We start from the raw sequence: 20719 nt of genomic DNA, 5'->3' as shown, positions 1-20719 counted from the left end.
CATCGTTTAATTCCATTTCATCCAGACAAAGCAGAAACGTACAGCCGGTGTGTCTCGCTGGTTTTATTGTATAACAGTACCATCCGTAATATGCATTATCAAGGTAAAATACATAATTTCAGAATGTTACAGCTCATTTGAAACAGCAGTGTCTCATGTGTATATTACAAATCTATGTATTTACAGGATGGTGGCTCCACTGCTGCAGCCCTTCCAGCCAGTATGTAATCTGAAGAACTGGATAAATTACAAAAGAAACGGGTTTCTGATTCAGCCTACGCGAAAACCTCATCGCACTGATATATAAAAGGCACAAATTAAAATGTGTACAAATATAAAGCACTTTTCATTTAAAACGCAGATCTCTCCAGCAGCGCAGCGCTGCACCATTCAACCTCAGCTCACACACTTTACCTGAAGTACATTGAATGCTGCATTAAAAAAAAAACACAGAACCTGGATTTATAGATACTTGCAACTGCAGTTTGGCCGTGGCACTAAAGGCTACAACAAAGACTTCATGTCAGTGATACCTAACAAGCCCCTCCGTCAACTTTTGAAGAACTTTGTGTGCTATTTTTAAAGACTTGTTTTATTTAATATGATTTTAAAGCTTTAATATGGTAATTCCATTTGTGCTGTGTAAATAAAGTTAAAAGGATAAATTATCTACTGTAATTTAAACTTCTATATGTTCGTGTGGTAAGTAGGGTTTCTGTGTTTTATATTCGGGTGTCAACTATAAGGTCTGTGAGCCAAAACCGGACCCCAAGAGGCTCAGATTCGGGCCCGCCAAACCACCAAGCAAACTGTGAAAACCTTTAAAATCATACTGTCTGGGTGAGTTTGTGAAAAACCTGCATAATGCAACAGCGACAGGAGAAGTTCTCTGAACATTTCACTGCATTTTGCACCAGAAGGTTTCATGAAAACTGGCATCATCTTGTGATTGTAGTTATTTTCTGTAGTGATTGTTTGGTTTTATGTCCTCTCACACTATGCTGTAATTTTAAATTATGCCACAGTGAAAGCTGAGAGCTGGAAACAACTCCAGCGACCCATGACCCTGAACTGGATGAATGAAAGCATTTGTGTTAACAACATAAACACAAAACGCTGCAACGGGGGGCTCGATGGGGGTAGGACTCTCCAAAATTTACCCACTCTGCACAAAAAAAGAGCAAAATACAACTTAGAAATCAATTTAGTATTAAAAAAAAACATGATTAGTCAACCAACATATTGCTGTTTTTTTTCACATAAATAAAGCACATCTGGCATTCCGAACACGTGGAGGACGGTGAAGGCGGTTTCTTGCCGTGATTTGAAGAAGGTTGCGAGTCGGGGGCCCGCACTGCCCCGAGCAGCATGAAGAATCGGAACATTCACAGCATTTCTGGCTGCGCGGATCAGCTCTGGAGACTTTGGTGAAGACGTGTCAAAAAGGCTGAGACTCTCAGTAGGACGAAACGACAGCAGCTAAACCTGGACAGTGCTGAAGGGTTGCTGCTGTTTCTGTACATGTGGAATATGTCTGTGTACAGTACGTCAGAGAAACCTCTCTGCAGGGAGATATTTCGTTCACACTGGACAAATTTAGAATCCGAAGTCGACGGTGCTGAAACGTATGTGACCGCGTGTCTCTGAGCAAACATACAAAGATGCTGGTTCGTCTAAACATCAGCTAAATGTTCACAAGAAGGCACAATCAGTCAGTAAAATGTATTTTCTACTACAAATCAAGGATCTTCCTCTCAGTAGCCACAAAGTTCTTTTTTTTTTTTTTGAATGATTTGATGAAAACGTGACGAGAAAATCTCATCAAACTGCATTGAAAAGGTAAAAAAAAAAGAGAGAAAAATATGACTTTGTGTTGGTTTAGAGTTCCCCCTAGTGGCCACTTTGACGAAGCCGTTCGATGAAGCCGACGCACGCCGCCCTCCTTCCATCCTCCTCCTTTAAAGCCGTTCAGGATCGGCGCGCCGCCCTCCGCGCGACGTGCCACGTCCTCCTCGTCTCCTCGCACAGAAAACCTCTGTCCACGTCAAAACATTCGGTCACGTTTTCGTGCCGGCGGCGGTGGTTATAAGCCGCCCGTGACGTTCCTGGACACGGCCCAGGCCGGGAACTCGGTCAGGCTGAAGAGCGGAGTCCCCCAGGTGGTGATGGCCAGCATGACCACCGCCACGCCGATCAGGTTCACCCCGAAGCCGGCCTTCACCTGGTGGCCAGGAGGAAAACGGGTCCTTACAGCGTCTTTGTATTTCTGATTACGTAAGAGACGCGATGTTCCCTCTGAAGCTGCAGGTGCAGAGTGTGTGTGTGTGTGTGTGTGGAAATCGTACCATGTCGCTGATCTGCACGTGGCCGTAACTGAAGACGATGGCGTTGGGGGGGTTCCCCACTGGGAGCATGACCCCGAACGACACGCACATGGTGGACGGGATGAGAGTGTGGAGAGGGTTGATCTGCAGCGTCTCCGACTGGACACAGAACGAGAGGCGTGAGGAGGGGGAGACGCCGAGGAGAAAGAAAAGACGGGGGGAGGGGAGTCGTACCAGCGCCGACAGGATGGGCAGGAAGACGGTGAGAGTCGCCGGGTTGGACGCGAACTCGGTGACTGCAGACACCAGCAGGCAGGCCAGCAGGGTGACCGCCCAGGGGGGGAGGCCGCTCATGGGCTCCAGCTGCCTGCCGATCCACACCGACAGGCCGGACACCTGCACGCACGCACACACACACACACACCAGCTCCCTCAGCTTCCTGAGCACTGGTTTACCAGCGTTTGAGTGATTCTGTACTTCTTACCTTGCAGCCTGCTGCCAGTGCGTAGCCTCCTCCCACCAGGATGACGATCTCCCACGGCATCAGCCTCTGGAAGTCCTTCCAGGTGATCATGGGAGCCAGCGGGTCGGACTCCGAACTGTCGTCTAATCAAACCACCAGACATTAAAGGGAACAGTGTGAACGCCTGAACTACATCCGTGCACCTTTTGACATGTCAGTTTACAGACGAGGGTCAAAACTAGAACATCTCGTCTTGAGTTAGAAACTGGAATTCAAGATAAAGCAGCAGCTTCTGAAGCTGAGCGGTTTTCTTCTACACAGCCGTTATGATCTATATGCTTGGGTTTTGAAACATAAGGGTCCAGAAATAGGCCCATTTTCTCACGAAAACTGAAATTTCCAATTAAATACTTTTATATGCAGATTTTATACATTTTTTTCATTACCTATTGTAAAAATGAGAAGAAGGTAGAAAAAAACCCCCAGGTAAACTCTTTTCATTCAAGGCGAAGCATAAGTTGTAAAGAGTGAAATGGGCCGAACCTGAGTTCCTATAGGTGGAGGAGGAAGAGGAGGAGGAGGAGAAGGGCCGTCTGGCTGGTATGAGGAAGAGCAGGAAGCCCAGCAGAACCGACACCGTGGCATCGGTCCTGTAGCCCTTCCTGAGAGGGAAGAAACAGAATAAATAGAAGCAGACTCAGTCGTGTGGAGAGTTTTCCCGTGTGTGTGTGTGTGTGTGTGTGTGTGTGTGTGTGTGTGTGTGTGCGTGACTCAACACGCTGGCCGTTAAAAAAACTCGCTCTCTGCTGATCTGGCACGTACTTCTCAAAGAGGGACGTCCAGCCGGGCACGAAGCCCGGCTCTCTGGTGAACCACAGCAGAGTCATCAGGATGAAGAAAACACCGGTCACCACCTCTGGGTAGCTGGGACACACACACCGCAGAGGCACATCAGCTACAATTACCCCGGTGACAGCGACCGGGACGGCGCGGCGTCACGTCTGGCAGCCGGAGCCAGATATGAACTCATGGACGACTCAGAGGCGTCGCGTCAGGGGTGAGGAGTCGAGCCGCCACACACCTGATGGGCCCCAGTTTGGAGTACTCCTCGTGGATCCTCTTCTCTGACAGCATCTCCCTCCTGGTTTTGCGCTTCTTACTCAGCGAGCATGTTTCTCTGAAGCTGGGAAAACACAGAAACACGGGCGTCATCGACCGCGCGCTTGACAGCGCCGCACTTTTTCTCAAACGGCGCCGCAGCCGACCGACGCACGGCGAGGGAGGATTATCTCTGACGGCGCCGTGCGGTTGTGGCGTGAAGAGGAGGAGGAGGAGGAGGAGGAGGAGGAGGAGGCCCATCGGCAGGAAAAAAAAAAAAAAAATCGGATTTGTGCGCTCACTTGCAGCCGAGGAAGAGGAAGTGCAGCCACAGCCAGGTGAGCACCAGCATGATCAGAGCGATGGGGAAGCTGAAGATGAACCATGTGCCGAAGTTGATGACTTTTGCATCTGGATAGCGACTGGGAAGACAAAGAAAAAAAAAACACAGCATGAGAGTTTTGACATTTTTGACATTTTGCATGCAGGGCTTTTGAAGGAGACTGGATTGGATGGAGTTAAAATATTTCCATACATCGACAGCAGGAGTTCTAGAGCGCCGCGGATCTGGGTTCACCGAGACGTAAGACGCTGTCAGAAATGTTTGGACAGATGAAGATCTAAAGAACAACATTGCTGGGGTCGTCGCCATCGGGTCCGGTGTATCGGGTTCGTTCATCCTAAAAAGACTCGCGTCGCTCTCGGGGAACTTCGCAGCCTCTGCGATCAAAGCTGTGACAAACACCTCAGCGCTCTCCTCGATGTTTTAGTTTTAAAATACTAATAGACTTCATTTTATCCACCAGGACCAACAAATCGGTCACTTTTAAATCAAATGTATGACTCGAGAGGATTTGTTTTTCCTCTCTTCGCTGCGTGGGCCGGCGGTTGTTCCCGGTAACATCACATCAGGATTACAACTGCAAACACACAGAATCAAAACCTGACCTTTGTCCAACAAGCTGCGACATGAAGGAGGCCATTCTGCCGGGCTTAAGGCCGCGGCTGGAGGAAATCGGCTCTGTCAGGGCCGCGGAGGCTGATTAGTTTGATCTCGGAACCCGCGTGCTTCAACCAGACACTGCGTTAGCAAACCCTTTCAATCCGGCCGGCGCGGCGGCCAAGAAATCAATCAGGCTGTAAATGTGCTCGAGGGCCCGGTTCGGCGTCGCCGACTGCGCCGTTTGCACCCACGTGTTGAACTGCTCGGCGAAGATGAGGTTGGTGGACGTGCCGGTGATGGTGATGAGTCCCCCGATGGTGGCGGCGTACGTGATGCTGAGCGACAGGCACTTGCAGATCATGTGGTCCCTCTTGGTGGGGTACTGGGAGTCCCGCCTCGCCTTCACCCGCTTCACGTTGGGGATTTCAATGGCGACCTGAGAGGAGAGGCACCGGGAAACAACTGTTCTCGTTTCCGTCCATCTCGACCGCCGCACGCTCGTCTCCGCCGGCGTCACTGACCTGAGGCAGGTGTCCGTTGGCGGGTCTCACGAACTCCTGGTTCGAGATCGGCTTCAGGCCAAAACCGTTGATCTCTCCGGCGCGGCCCTGACGCAGGAAACGAGAGATTTACCGTCTGCGTCTTCCGATTCCCGGTTGAACAAAACGTTGCTGTGACTCACCTCATTCAGAGTGGAGAGCTCCTGCTTAGTGCATTCGTTACTGTAGAGAGAACGAGAGGATCAAAACGGTAAATGAACGAGGAGAAACCTCTAATGTGTGGAAAGTGTTTTGATTTTATGTGCAACCGCTCACATATTTTCCCATGTAAAATGTGTCAAACTAAGCTCATTTTGCTCTTAAACAGTGCAAAATGTGAAGAAGGCTGTGCTAAAACAGCATAAAAACTCCTAACATAAAGTAAGAAAACTCATAACCCAGTTCAGGGTTACATCATAAACCCAATCAATACAGTGTATAGACATGGAAACAGACTAGAGTCGATAAGGAACACTAACAGCTGAAGATCAGCAAAAAACAGACAAATCTTTTTTGGTCTCATCCATCATTTGATGTTCTTGAGACTTTGTTCCACTTCAGGGTGCGAAACAAACAGAAACAACCGGGAACCCGTACTTGTCGTTGCGATACAGCAGCTCCAACTGGTTCTTTTCCAAATTCTCTTCTTTGACTGAAGCAGCTGCAGGAAAGAAAAGAAAGAAAACAACAATCAGTCCAACTCGCCGTCGGCGTCGGTGATCTACGGGTCGAGAGGCGGAGCCGGGCGGCGCACCGCTGTCCTCCTCGGGCGAGTCGCCCGTCTCCGAGTCGTCCAGGCTGTCGGCCAGGCCGGTGCAGATGAGCTGCTGCAGGACGGCCTCGGCGATGGGCATCACCATGGCGGTGGTGGACGTGTTGCTGAGCCACATGGAGAGGAAGACGGTGCAGCACATGAAGCCCAGCACCAGCCTGGAGGAGAGAGAGAGAGAGGGGGACGGGAGAGGCGTTTGAGGACCCCCGCTTCCCGTCGGCTGAACGTCACCCGCGTGCGCGGCGCTCACATTCCAGGCTTGGCGCCGGCGATCATCACCATGCGGAGGGCGATGCGCTTGTGCAGGTTCCACTTCTCGATGGAGGCGGCCAGGCAGATGACCCCCATCAGCAGCAGGGTGGTGTCTTTGCAGTACTCTGCCGCCACCTAGACGAACGTGGAGTCAGCTTTGACCATTACATCCAGTGTATTTTGAATTCTAAGTTGGCTCTCTCTTTCTTTTTAAGTGATTGATCTTTCTCTTCATCCTGAGTCACCCTTTTCAAAGACATAAATGATGTCCTCAGCCTGTTCCAAGCTTCTCTAAAGCCCCGTCTTTGTTCCTGATGCTTCTTTATTCACAGTAACACACAGGAGGCCGACTTTCTCCAACTCTCTCCTGCAAAATCTCATGTTTCCTTGTTGAAGTAGCTGCAAACGCGTCCTTTATTTAAGCTTCAGGAACAAACTCGGCTCCAGCCGAGGCCACGAACTCCCAAATCTCCTTCCACTTCCCTCCATCACAACAAAAACCTCATTTATTGAGGAAACTGGGTGATTAAGATGTGGGCCACTGTTCGTACCGCCGCTGTCACAACAGGAGAGCAAGGTTACATTTTTTTTACTGTAAACCAGCAGCAGAGATGGAAGGAGCCGAGAGGAGAAACCAAACGAACCGTAATAGACTGAAAATGTTGCGTAAAACTCTTGCTGGCAATATTTATGGAACAACTTTTGCAATCGCCTTACGGGAAGTGTTAACGGGCAGCTTTGTCACTGTTTGTCAATGCGATTGGGTCACATGAGGCGTTCAGCTCACCTTTTATGTAATGCTGGAGAGACAGGTGCACAATGGGGCTCATTGCAGAGGAAACTGTGTTACTAGTATTAAAAAAAAAAAAAAAAAAAATGACGGCGGAGTTTGATTCCAGACATGCTGTGAAGCTGGAAACATACTGTGTGCAGTTCAAGAGCACAGAAAGCCCTTTTCTTCCTGATCTGGACTTACTGTACGTCCGCAGGCACAGCGAGCAATCTGATCAGGTGACTCTTACTGCCAGAACTGTAACACGCACAAAACCGGATATCCCAGCAGCCCACAGCGACCTGTGCATTCCTCCTAATCCCCGCCGTCTTTACTGGCTGCCCTAAATATAAAGGCTCGCTCTTACTGTTCCGCTTTTAGAGCGACAGAACCGGCACGCTGCCCAATTCTTTCATTTTTAAATAGTTCCGTGAGGTCGGTCCGCTTCCTTCCATGGTTTTCCTCTTCTTATTATTATCTTATCGTTTTATTTCAAATTAAAGCAATTAACCAATCAGATTTCAGCCGTCATCTGTTGCTAGGGTCAAAGAAATCTGCCTGGAGGCCTTCAGAGTCCGTTCTGCTGGCCCTGTAGTGTAAAGTAAGCGTGGACCAGGCTGCTGCTTCAGCCAATCAGATGGCGAGTTGGTGACTCGGGGCCTTCTAGCAGGCCTACGGTGACATCAGCGGATTCAGACCCTCTGATTGGACAGTCAGACAGCGGACCGGCCGGAGCTAGCAAACTGCATCTGTAGCGACGATGGCTGACGGAGAAGAAACGGATTTGGTTTCTGATTCATTGCTAAAGCCGTTTTCAGGACGGACCTTTCAAGAAAAGCTGTCCGAGCAAATCGGACTTTCAGATGTTTGAGGACTTGTGGACAACATTGACAACATTTCAAAGAAACAATCGTCCCCTGCCCACCATTGTTCATCTACATACAGCGGTGTTGTGACAGATTAAATGGACTGAACAGGTGATTTCTCATCTAGCCTGTAGTTATTTGTGTCTTTTTTCAGACGACGGACTGACCTCGCTGGACTTGAGGACTCCGAACAGCGGGTAGAGGAAGGCCGGGACCAGCGCGGCGGCTCCCAGGGGAACGGCCTCGGACACCCAGTAGACCGCCGTCACCATCAGCACGTAGGCGCAGCATGCCTCCTGCGACACGGAAAAACAACAACACACATGAACATTTTCACCGTTTTCGTTGACGGCGGCGCCAGGATCCTGCTAACGACACTCGGTCTGAGGTTTCAGTCGCGGAGTTGATCCTGTGGCGTTTTGTTATTGTTGGTGAAGCGCGGCTCGCACACACTCTCTCTCCCTCCTAACACCTCACGCTCACACACTCACACCCTGACGCTGCACTAATCTGGCCGCCGTTGCATAATATTCGCCGCGTACCACTGTGGCAACACCAGCGGGCTTAGTGACAACCGCAAAAAAAACTAAAGAGGAATCTCGTGACGTCTGTTAAGACCTTATGAAAACCGGCGTGGAGAAAAATTTCGGTTTAATCAAGACGATTTGAGTCAGAATAAGAAACTGTGACCACGCGAGTGAGAAGTTCCCGCCAGAGCCCGCGGCACTTTTACGTAAGAAGAACATGGTTCCTTAATCTTACAATAATAAACACAGAGGGGGAGCCGGGTCCCGGCGGGCCGGCGGGAGGACGCGTGTCCGGACCCGCTCGGCGGTCAGCGGCTTTGGATTCCAGCCCGCCGAGTCTGAGCGTACGCGGACCGTCACATTTTATCAGGCGGCGGAGGCCGGCCGCCGGCGGTGGAAGTCAGAGCACATGTTGCGGCTCTGACGTCTGCGCCGGGCTTTTTTTTTTTTTTTTTTTTTTTGGGTTTTGTTTTTTGTTGTTTTGGACGCCGCCCTGCCGGGTTTAACTTGGCCGGGGGAGACGAGTGTTTCCAGGCATTAGCGGCGCAGCTGCTGGATCAGGCTGAGAACGGGACGAGGTGTTTGGGTTCACTATCAAAGCCCCCCCCCCCCCCCGCGGACCCCCAACCCACCGCCGACAAGATGGATACTTGTTCCCATGATGCATCACTGCACGAGGAACTGTGACAAAGGTGTTACTTTAGGAACAATAACATAAATAAAGGTCAGGTCGGCTGTTCGATGGATAAAAGCGAGCAGTTATCGGAGGACACTCGGTCTGATTGGCTTCAGAGCTTCGACTGTTCAGCGGCTCAATCGCACGAGGAGAGACAAGAAAAGACAAAAGAAAAGAAAAAAAAACAGGTCAGCAGTCCTCCAGCATTGATTGGTCTTCTTCTTTGGTCTCTGTTTGCGCTTGTTTTGCGGCTTTTTAACCACTCAGACTTTATCCCGAGACGTGTCAGCGATACTCCCTGATAAGGAGCCTCACAACCTGCTGATGCAATCACAAACGATCCGATCATCTTCTGAGAGCCGATTCACGCTACATTTTGGTCTGTTTCAGTGAAAAAAGGACGACACGAAGGAGACGGCCGCTTAGAGAAGTTTGAAAACTACTTTTTTTTTTTTTTTAAGAGAACATTCCTTTCCAAGCCATCCTTTCACAGAAACAGATAAATGACATTTCCTTCAGATAACACATTAAAAAAGGCATTAAACTAATCAATATCGCCGTATTATCACACACACAGCTAAAGACTTGAATGAACTGCAGTGACTCGGGCACTGTAAACTCAAAATTACAGATTTTTTTTAAAGACGAATCAAATGTGTAATTTGCACAGTTTTCATGATCAGTTTCATTGATTTGACAAACCTACTTTATTTTACTCAGAAGCATAAAAATCAAGAAATAATGACCAAAAATAACAACAGCAGCTGATTTTCTGAAATGTTGATGTGCATCGGGGCAAGAGAAAGAGCACTGTTATTTGGAAGAACAGATGCTAAAATAAAGATATCGCGTTAATCAATACTCAGTATTTTCACATATCATGCAGCTTTAATACTGCATGCATAAAAATTCTGAAGCAATGGCAACGCACGAAAGAAAACAGGTTCCGGTCAAATTTCACTGAAAATTTAAAGATGTTCAATGAAAGAAATGGTTTCGGAGAATCCTGTTCAAATAATAGATTTAAGGATTTTGAAATATTCTAGTATCAATAACGGTTCGAGAGCTTTTAATCTTTTTTTTTTTTTTTTTGGTCGATTTGCCCAAAATCCGAATTGAAATCCATGTTTTTGACCCGTCTATGTGATCAGGTTTTAAAAACTAAATACTTAAAGGATCAGAACACATGATATACTGAATTAAAATGTAATGCATGTTAAATCTAGACCACAAGCAGACCTGTCACTGATGTACAGGGTGTTTATTCTCCAACTCTTCTGGTATTTGTAGCGCAAGAAATCTGAATTTTACCGGAAATCAAGATGAGAAAACATGAAAAGAGTAAAAAGTACAACAAGCACAGGCCGACAGAGCCTGAGACGTTTAGCAGAGGAGGGTCCGTCTCTGAACAAAACTGATTTTTATGCGAGTTTATTCTTAATTATCCTTCTGAATGTTAGTATGGATCAGAACGGACAACACTGATCAAGATTTTTCTAACAGTTAAAGAAGGAACAGGTGGTTTAGGTATTAACACACATAGGGAAAGTTTAAATGGTCTGAAACTTTGGAAAACGTGTTCCGATCGGTCATCTTAAGGTTTTTCAGGCCTGAACACGCAACAGAAACTCATTGATTGTTCTGATTAACAAGAGAGAAGTAACGAGGGACGAGGACTCCTGAGAAACCTGGATCCGCGGAATCGATCTCCTTGATTCAATCGAACGGCCGTCGCTGTAACGCCGGAACAGACGCCTGCGTTTTGTCTTCCTGGAGCAGAATTCATTAAAAAAAAATGTGAAATGCGTTGGATTGTTTCTGCCAGCAGCTCTCTTTGACCCGGCCTGACTGCCTCCTACAGATGTTCTGCTCCCATGCAGCTGGACGCAGTACCACTTCACACACACACACACACACACACACACACACTCTGAACCCCTGTCACATTCCTGACACAGTCTGGGGTCCCTGGTGTCGTAAGGAAGCCACGTGGGGCCGAAAATCCAGCGTGGTGGCAAGGTTGATTATATAACTTAATTGCTTGGATTGTTTCTTTTTTCCTTTGTAGTGAGTTTTTTTTCCTTCTTTTTTTGTTCTTTCTTGGCCTCGTCCTGCGGCGCCGACTCTCGCCAGACATCCAGCACCGCTGACATAACAGCGAGCCTCCTGATTGGCTGACGGAGAGGATGAAAATCGACCTGCTCAGCAGTTTATCCAGCTTTAACTCTGAAAGTTTGAACTGTTTTTTTTTTTTTTTTTTTTTTTTAAATACTGAAAATATCAACAAATGGAAAAGAATATATGACAACGTTTAGTTAATGATGGTCGACCGAATGTTTTTAAAAAGCTAATGAGTTGCAAAACAAAAGGTTAAAGGTCAATCTGTGCCATTCTGAGCCATTTTAGCCAAGAATACGCATTTTTCTCTGTTTCATTACTGGAATTAACAGTTTCAGGCACATGATATGGGGATCTGCTTTAAATCTAGAGACGTGTATTAAATGGATGTTTGAACCAGAGCAGATTTATGTAATCTTGAGAAAAGAAACAGAATAAAATCACTCTTTGATCACCTATTTTCTGAACAGAAACTCCCAGAAAGAGTCAAAATAAGACTTTTTCTTCCCTTCTTCTCAGCTGATCTGCATCTCATCAGTATGTGGAGACATCTCTTCTCCTCACAAACAGCCCAGCTGGTGATCAGCGCTGCCCTGAGCCCCTGAACAGGCCTCGAAGTGTTTTCTGATTGATTCCCTTTGTCTGACAGCAGATCAACCGGATACTTTGTTAGATTTTCATCTTACTTGTTGAAATTAACACTTTGTCCTCATTACAGTTTTTTTTTTCTTCTTTTTTTGCTGGTACATTGATTAAAACTGTCAGAGTATTGACGCTGTCATAAATAATCCTGTTTGCAATGCGCTTTTTCCGCACAATTCATCTTATTTCTTTAAAATGTTTACCAAAAAAACAAAACTTTTCATTTTACTCACGCTGGTGGGGTGGATGAGGGGCAGCGGGAGCAGGGACAGCGGGATGAACACCACAAGGATCAGCTTCCTCGCCTTCCACAGCTTCCTGAACAGATCCATCCTGGCTGCGGCCTCCAGCCTCATGGGTGACCCGGGGCGCGTGGGTCGGATCGGGCACAATTCAAGCAGAAAAAAGACGGAGGAGGGGAGGGGGGCGACGGGGACGCCTCAGAGCCGCAGCCGACCGTGGAGAAGGAGGAGGAGGAGGAGGAGAAGCGGTCCTCCTGGGAGCGCGTAAAAGTTCTCCGTCGGCCGTGCGCTTTTACGCACAGACTGCGCTCTCTGCCGTGTGGTGGTGCGCGAGCCGAGCACGGAGCCAGGAGGACCTCCTCTGCTGCCGCCGGCGGTCTGGAGCTCTCGGGGAGCTCAGGTGAGTCTCCGGGCTCATTTAAAGGGGCTGAGGCTGGACTTCAGCCCCCCCACCCCGCTCAGAAGGGGCGGAGCCAATCACTGGAGATCAGGGAAGTCCGCGTGTGTGCGTGCGTGTGTGCGTGACGTTTCTGCACAAAGAAAACATCTTGTATTAAAAAGAGTTAAATCTCTCTCAGTGTTTTTCCTATCTAATAATTCAAACTCTTCATCAGATTGACTCCAGAAACAGAAACAAACACATCAAGAGGAGTTCACACATTTATTTCAAAAAATATAATAAAAAAAAACATTTCATAAGAACTTTACATATTCCTGTCTCGATGCTTTGGATTAAAACGAAGCAGGCGGCGTCTGGACGTCTATTTCATGATGCTCGGTCTGCTGGAGGCTCCACTTCTACCTCCGCTGGCTGCTGGAGAAAAAACTGGAGATCTTGCTTTGCGTCTTCAGAGGAGGCGACAGAACGGCGGCTGGAGTAGAAACACACAAACACGGGAATGAGTGTGTGTGCTGCACAAGATATGGAACCTGTCTCATTGTTGAGACGTCAAAATGTAAAAATCCAACGAACTTTTTCACAATTACTGAAAATCTTTCATTTTTACTGGTATTTAATTTAATTGTTTTAACTATTTCTGATCATCTCTTATACTTCTTGACAAATGCTGGCACTTTAATGACAATTTGAACCATTACTGCTACTTACATTAATAATTAAGTGATGCTGATCTATTATTAATAGTTAAATGTATTTATATCAAATTAGATGGAATAAGAATGGATTTTTAGATGGATTTCACCAAGTTTTACAACGATTTAAGAAGTTTTATTCAAGCAGCATTTAAAAAAAAAAACCCTTGATGATCCAATAATACATGATGTAAAAGCATATATTCGTTTTAAATCTGAATAAAAGATCATTTTTAATGGTTGATGGCGCCTTCATCTTCTTCTCTCGCTGGCCGTGTTTTGAGCTCACCTTGCGTTTGCTCTGGGCTCTCGGCGGGAGGAGGGTCTGCGCCCGTCAGCGCCTCCAGCATCTCCCTGTACTGCTTCTTATGGTGCGGGCGGACGAACATCCCGAAGCCTTTTGGGGGAAGAGGAGGAGGGCTCAGCCGGGAGGCTGGGTGGCATTCGGGGGCGCAGGAGGGAGGGAACTCACGGGTCAGGAGGCCGAAGTCCTCGTCCCGCTCGGTGAGCAGGCCGACCACGGTGGCCACCAGGCTCTCGTAGTGGTCCGACTTCTTGTAGCTGTGGACGGCCTGGAAGAGGCGGGCCGAGCGCTCCGCCCCCAGCGCTCGCTTCACGTCGGAGAGGAACGCAGCGTGGAGCTCCGTCTTGGCGGCCGAGCCTGAGCGACACAGTTCACGATTCACTGGAAAGACTCACAGGAAACCTACGTTTTTAGGATTAAACAAGAAAAGCAGTACTGGTCTGCGGCTGTCGGAGGCCCTGCTGGCTCAGGTGCTCCCCTCCTCCGTTCAGCTGGCTGCAGGAGGCCGACGGCGCGACGCCGACGGCGGGAGGCCCGAGCGGAGCCGGGGCGGCGCCCTGCAGCATCGCGGCCTTCCTCTCGTCTCTGGACAGCGAGTGGTCGGGCTTGAACCCGCAGCCCCGCCCCGTCAGCCGGGCGCAGCGCTCGTCGAACGCCTTCTTGTGATGCGGACGGACGAACTGGTAGAACCCGCGCAGCAGGCCGTGGGTGTTGGCGTCCTCGGCGAGGACGGCGGTCTCGGCGAGCAGCCGCTCCAGGTCGTCCGTCTTCTTGTAGGCCTGCAGGGCCTGGACCAGGCGCTCGAAGCTCACCTGGCTCAGCGACTTCTTCATGTCGGCCAGGAACCTCTTGGCGCGGCCGGCCTTGTCGTCGTCGTCGTCCTCGCCGGGCCGCTGCTCCTGCAGCAGCCGGATCTTCCGCCGGCCTCCCCGCGCCTCGTCGTCCATCCTCTTCTCGTGCTGCAGCGACAGCGTGGACCAGCGGCCGGCCTGCGGGCGGGGCAAGCGAGCGGAGGTGAGCCGCGGGCGCCGAGTGAAGCGGGGATGAGAACCGAGACGACGAACCTTCTCCTCGCCGTGGCCGCCATCGCCGGGGTCTCCGCCGTGGCGGTCGCCTCGCTCCAGGGCGGCCAGCAGGCTGGCGGGCCTCCTCTGGCTCTCCTGCACCTCCGTCTCGTACTCCACGCAGATGCGGGCCATGCCGGCGGCGCCGCCCGGATCGTCTGGTGGAGAAACGGAAGGAAGCTTCTCATTTCTCGGCTCGGCTCCTCGTGAAGTCTGACTTTCCCGCTCACACACACACACCGGTCCTCCTCCTCTTCAGGCTGGGCAGGTGTGTGTCCAGCGCCTTGGCCTTCTGGGTGTGCGAGGTCAGCCCGGAGGAGCCGGAGGCATAGCCGGATGACCGGGAGTCTGGTGAGTCCGGTGAGCCCGGCGCCGGGCGGCTCGCCGGCGGCGGCGCCGCCTGCTTCATCACCACCGGCCTCTGAGACGAGAAAACCAAAAGGAAGAGGCTCTTCTTCCTCTGTGATCAAACGGCATTGTGGGTTTTTTTTTTGTTTTTACCAGTTTTTGTGCGACCCTGAAGAACTGCGAGGCGTCCCGCACTATGTTCCCGAAGCTGTCGTAGGGGCGGACGTGCGGCCGGACCCAGGACGGGAGGTGGGCCCGGACGTCGGCGGATTTAAACCTGCGACAACAAACACCTTAGTCCTCTTCTTCCACAACACGTTCTATAAAGATCAGACGTTTCACCACATTTCCAGCATCCTGCAGTTTCTCAGCACAACAGTGAACGTCTTCGGTGCGAGACGTGAGCGACCTCTGACCTCTGGTCGCACAGGAAGATCGCCCCGAAGTCCTCTTTGTGGCGGATCACCCTCCCGATGGCCTGGTTGACGGCCCGGAACGCCTGCTGCCTGTACCACTCCTGTCCCGACAGATACTGAACACACACACACACACACACACATTCTGAGCCAGAGACGCACACTGACGTATCCTGAGCGAGGACTCCGGTCCGACCCCTGACCTTCACCCCGGGGACTCTCTTTCTGCTCATCTCATCCAGGAACTGCATCTTCAGGACGACTCGAGGGTCCAGCTTCGGGGGGAAAGGCAGGCCGGTGACGACGACCCCGCGGCCGAACGTGTCTGCAAAGTCCAGACCCTCGCTGGCCTGACACACACACACACACACACACACACACACACACACACACACACACACACACACACACACACACACACACAGATTGGATCAGTTTCTTCTCCTGAAGCTCTCTGGCGCCCTCTGGAGGAGATTATCCTCACACCGAGCCTCTGGTTTCATCCCCATCGTTTCCTCACCTTCCCTCGACACACGGCGAAGAAGCTTCCTCCTTTAGACGTCGGGTCGTTCACTTTGCTGTAGTAACCGTCGATCACCTGAAGGCGGGAGAAACAAATGATTCATGAAATACATAGAAGTAAGTCATTAAAGAAAGAAAAAAACACGTAGAAGGGTTCTCCTCCACACCTCGGTGAAGGTTCCCTTCCCTTTAGGTTCTACAAACATGGGTTTCACGTTCTCGATGCGATTCGCCTGTCCGTTAGTCTGGCGAGAGGAAAAAAAACACACTTTTATAATGATTCTGGTTCTTTTATATGATGTCGATTTTTTTTTATTACATTGTGAACACTGTGTGTGGTTTAATGTACGCACTCTCCAGAAGTCCAGCGTTTTCTCCATTACAGGGAAGGAGGGGAAGAAGACGAGGAGACCGTGAGGAACCACGCGGCTCAGGTTCGCTGAGGAACAAAGAAATGATCACGAGACGGATCGAGTATTTCACGGTACTGAGTTTTAACTAAAGACATAACTGTTAATATTCAGTATTCTGGTGTGAACTCACCCACAGTGTTGCCTAAAGACGCCATATTTTTAGGATCAAACCTGCAACAGAAATAAAGAATATCGGCTTCTTTCCACGAATACATCGACCTGGTACCAAAGGATTTTCACTCAAGACGAAAATACAAAGAGAAGAACTTTGGAAGCCTTCATTTAAAAATGTTAGCGAGCGCGACGCTCACCTCCGATCGAAAGCCGAGCTCAGCGGCACGCCGTCCGGGCCCCGCTCAATGACACTGACAAAGATCTGGTCCCGCTCGATCACGTGCCGGTTCTCCAGAGACACCGGAAACTGTCTGAAAGCGCAGTTTAACAGAGGTAATAACGAAAAGACGAAGCTGTTCCGCTCAGGCAAAACACCCGAGACAAAAAGAATAAAAATACACTTTTAAATCAGAATGAAAAAACGCTGAACTCACATCCTCATCTCGGAGGTGAAGGAGGTCAGAGGGGAGAGCGTCCCGCTGGTCAGGATGATGCTCCGGACTCCCTGATTGACCAGATCCTGCATGCTGAAGCCGGGAGAGAAGCACCAGTAGCTCAGGACGTTGCCTGCAGGGCGCAGAGGGACTCGGGTCAGCAGGTCAGACTCCAGCAAAGGAGCAGCTCACCTCACGGTGACGGGATTCAACTATCATCCACCTTGTTTCTTGGACGAGGACGACGCCCAGACGTCGGCGCTCTGCTTCCTCCTGTTGGAGCTGTTGTCTTGATGGATGTGAACCTGAAGAAAACAGATCATGACAGGATGTGTTTTTTTTTTTTTTCTTGATAGAGGTGGAAATGTTTTTTTCTTGAAGACGCACCTTGAAATAAGCGGTGTTGGTCTGCATCAGCAGCTGCTTGTCCTTTTCTGCTGCCTCGCCACAGAAAACCAGCTAATCCAACAGGAGACAGAGGAATTGCTGCTGCAGTTCAATGAAAACTGACGACCAAAATGATTTTTTTTCTCTTTATATTACAAACACGGCGTCCCTTCCGGCGGTTGTACCTGGATCATCTCGTTCAGCTTCTGCAGCCCGCCCGTGTTGTGAAAGATCCCGGTCTCTGCAGAGAAACGTGGCGATCAGTTGGTGCATTGATAAACGGGGGGAATTGAGGGACGTGCCGAGGAGACGGAGCGGCACTGACGTCCGGCCAGGTGTCCGATGATCTGCTCCAGGGCCTCGCTGACCGCCGCCTTGCTGCTGTAGGTCAGGTGGGCTCTCTCCAGCAGCTCGTAGATGAAGCTGACGGAGGCGGACGGAGATGAGAGGCAGCACAACAACAATCTCACGGCGGCGGAATCAAACTCACATTCCAGGTTTGGTGATGCCTCTTTCGCTCGGGACTTCATAGGAATCGATGGCAGCTTCCAGATCCAATAAGATCTCTGTGGATCAGACACAAACACCTTAATCAAATCTGAAGCTGAAGTGAAGCACAATGTTTTCATCATCAAGGAATACTCACGTTTGACTTTAGCAACAGTTGTTATATCTATTTTTAAACCTGAGTGGAGAAGGACGAAACGTTACGTTGAAGGAAACGTGTGTTTACTGGGTGTGAGAAGCCGAAGTGGACGGATGTCCGACCAGAGCCGAGCGACTCCACGTTGAAGTCTGGAGAGACGGCGTCTCCGTGGCTGGCCTCTTTGGCCTGCTCGGCCAGCAGCCGGTCCACGGCCGTGATGGCGGACGCCACGTCGTACGGGGAGAGGTCGAAGGAGGTGGACTCCTCGCAGGTTTTCTCCTGCGGACGGCAGAAAAGGAAGGAAAAGAAACAAAACTGTTGGGGTTTCACTGTTTAGCTGAGATGAATCATTTGGTCAAGAGAGTTCCTGCTCTCTCACCACATTGTGAGCTTCATCGAAGATGACCACCGCTCCGCTCAGCTCGATGTTGTGCGCCCGGCGGCTCTGTGAAGCAAAGAGAGGAGCTGAATCCGAAAACTACATGAGAACGACTGAGTACATCTGTAGAAGACTGAAACAACACGCTATAAATGCCATAAACACTCAAAACTTTTAAGTTTTCAATGAATTTGACATCCGGCTCACCTTGGGATCCAGCAGGTAGTTGTACGGCATGAAGATGATGTCGGCTTGTTGTTTGAGGGAACGGGAGAGGTAGTACGGACAGACCCTGCAGGAGCAGCTTCGATGTCAAACAGATCTGACAGCAGCGAGCGACACACTGCGAAGACGCTCTCTGTCCACACCGGGGTGCTGAAGGTGTGCGAGCAAAGCGAAACATACGTACATACACACACAAACGAATCTTACCTCTGCTTGTTGCCATATTTAACCAAATCTTCCACATCTAGGATGGAATGGGTCAAGTCTCTGTCTGTGCTCTTCTCTGCAACAGCAAAATGTACAATTTTCTCTAGTAATTGTCTACTTTTTGCAAAAATCTGAATATTTTCATCACGTTAACTCTGCACCACAACAAAGAAAAACACTAAAAACCTAAATTCAAAGGTAATTATGGGAACATTTTTACTGCTAGTTTCTCCTTTCTGCCCATGTTGGTAAACCCTTATGCCATACACATCTGCATACAGAGAATATTACCTTCAACATTATTGTAGTAGAAACACGAGCGAGTGGAAACCTTTCCTCTGCACATATGGACCTGAAACACAGCAGACTTACTGGTAAAGACGTAAATGTAAATGTGTTTTTTTAGTTACTGTGTCGGAGAGAGAAATAACATTACGGAAGAGACAAAAAAAGTGAGAAACTCACCTTTACGTGGTTGCTCTCCTGACGCATGACCTCTGGATTGATACACAGCTGCTCTCTGGACCCCAGCACACACACCTTTGGGCTGGATCAGCAAACACACACAGACATCAGAGTTTGTGTGTGTTAGTGTGTGAGTGGATCGAGTCACCTTCTCCACACCATCACCTGTAGGAAGTGTTCTTTAACTCGCTGATGACCTGTGCGAGCTGCGAGTGTGTCCTGGAGGCGTATATGATCTTGGGAATGTCTGTGTAGTAAGCTGGAAGACAGTGAGGACAGATGAATAAGACAACATTCCACTGATACTGCAGTCACCGGTTGATTGTTCTTCAGGGAGACAAAGCGGATGAAAGGAGGCGTAAATCTACTTGGTTTGTCCCCGTCCGTAGCAGCCGTCCCCCATGAAGACAGGGGAGTGTTTGGGAACATCTCCTCTCCGTTCAGCCGCTCGGCGATCTTGCGGGCAGAGATGGTGTCCTTGAAGTGCTGCCTCCAGGCCAGGGTGGCACACAGCAGGCAGAGGGTTTTACCAGTTCCTGTGGGACTCTCCAGGACTCCATTCGTCTTCTGAGACAGACATACAGACAGAGAGACAGACATACCATCACCTCATCTTCAGGGAGACATAATCCTGAATTCTGCTACATGATGACCTGTGGTGCTGTGGTCATGTGGATGAAGATTGAAGAAGCACGAGAGACACATAAATAGCAGATAATCCAACAATTATCCATCATTAAATCTATATCACAACTTAAACTCTCAAAAAAGTTAAATAATTTATTGGTACATAACACAGAGGTGCTGCAGTATTTAAAGAATCTTCTCCACACTCATGTGTGAAAAGTGACGATCCTGGAGAGGTCACTGTGGTCTCACCGTCTGAAGACACTCGATGACTTTGTCCATGTAGTCTTTCTGACAGTCATAGGGGGGAAAAGGAAAGTCCACCGTGACTCCTCTCAGGGTCAGTGAAGGCATCCTGACTCAACTCGGTTCAAAACGACCTCAAGAAAAGCCTCCAAGTTTTTCACTGAATCCTCCTTTCTTCCTCTTTCAGAGGATTCCGGACGCTGGCGTAGTTTAGAGTCAACATTAAACCCTGAAACCGAGCAGAATAAAAAGTAAACATCACTCCCCACCGGCTCCTTCGCGCCAGTTCCGGTTCCAGTGTACTGCGCACGCGCAGACGGATGCGTCATTCTGCTGCCTTCAAAGACGCATGGAAAATTGAGTGTCGATCGCAAGGGTAGTGGGTACAATAATACCATATGACCTCTAATTTTAAACTACACCGTTTTTATTTGTTGTTGCGTAGAACATAAGTGTTGAAAATGTCTATAATAAATAAAAAATAAACAATTAGAAGCAAAAATGACCTCAACATCAACATGAAGCCAATTTTAATGACAGTTTGTGCTGCATTATGCATGTTTTTACAAACTCACCCTGACAGCATGGTTCTGAG

The 20719-nt window shown here is 49.2% G+C and overlaps 2 protein-coding genes across 2 annotated transcripts; both read right to left on the bottom strand.

Moving 5' to 3' along the window:
- Positions 1 to 1787: 1787 nt before the first annotated feature.
- slc13a4 (solute carrier family 13 member 4) lies at positions 1788 to 12399 on the bottom strand. Its single transcript, XM_030112998.1, has 16 exons — positions 12227 to 12399; positions 8198 to 8326; positions 6391 to 6527; positions 6123 to 6298; positions 5966 to 6029; positions 5512 to 5551; positions 5351 to 5437; positions 5081 to 5265; positions 4189 to 4308; positions 3870 to 3971; positions 3611 to 3712; positions 3332 to 3450; positions 2810 to 2931; positions 2559 to 2720; positions 2346 to 2483; positions 1788 to 2221 (listed from the first exon to the last, which is right to left on the bottom strand). Exons 1-16 carry the CDS (start codon positions 12347 to 12349, stop codon positions 2084 to 2086), a joined length of 1944 nt encoding a protein of 647 aa, XP_029968858.1. The 5' UTR covers positions 12350 to 12399; the 3' UTR covers positions 1788 to 2083.
- Positions 12400 to 12892: 493 nt separating this feature from the next.
- rtel1 (regulator of telomere elongation helicase 1) lies at positions 12893 to 20400 on the bottom strand. Its single transcript, XM_030112989.1, has 30 exons — positions 20131 to 20400; positions 19620 to 19818; positions 19417 to 19510; positions 19252 to 19333; positions 19078 to 19138; positions 18787 to 18862; positions 18562 to 18646; positions 18355 to 18420; positions 18098 to 18254; positions 17976 to 18014; positions 17820 to 17895; positions 17655 to 17752; positions 17515 to 17570; positions 17330 to 17401; positions 17166 to 17247; positions 16943 to 17075; positions 16706 to 16819; positions 16525 to 16565; positions 16335 to 16420; positions 16149 to 16226; positions 15980 to 16057; positions 15663 to 15809; positions 15460 to 15575; positions 15197 to 15320; positions 14936 to 15116; positions 14696 to 14853; positions 14068 to 14620; positions 13800 to 13988; positions 13617 to 13724; positions 12893 to 13107 (listed from the first exon to the last, which is right to left on the bottom strand). The coding sequence occupies exons 1-30, from the start codon at positions 20230 to 20232 to the stop codon at positions 13034 to 13036; spliced, it is 3525 nt and encodes a 1174-aa protein (XP_029968849.1). The 5' UTR covers positions 20233 to 20400; the 3' UTR covers positions 12893 to 13033.
- Positions 20401 to 20719: the final 319 nt, after the last annotated feature.

Source organism: Salarias fasciatus, chromosome 17 (genome assembly GCF_902148845.1).
Source record: "Salarias fasciatus chromosome 17, fSalaFa1.1, whole genome shotgun sequence".
Lineage (NCBI taxonomy): Eukaryota > Metazoa > Chordata > Actinopteri > Blenniiformes > Blenniidae > Salarias > Salarias fasciatus.
Note: the sequence above shows the minus strand (reverse complement) of the source record. Positions and strands in the feature narration are given on the sequence as shown.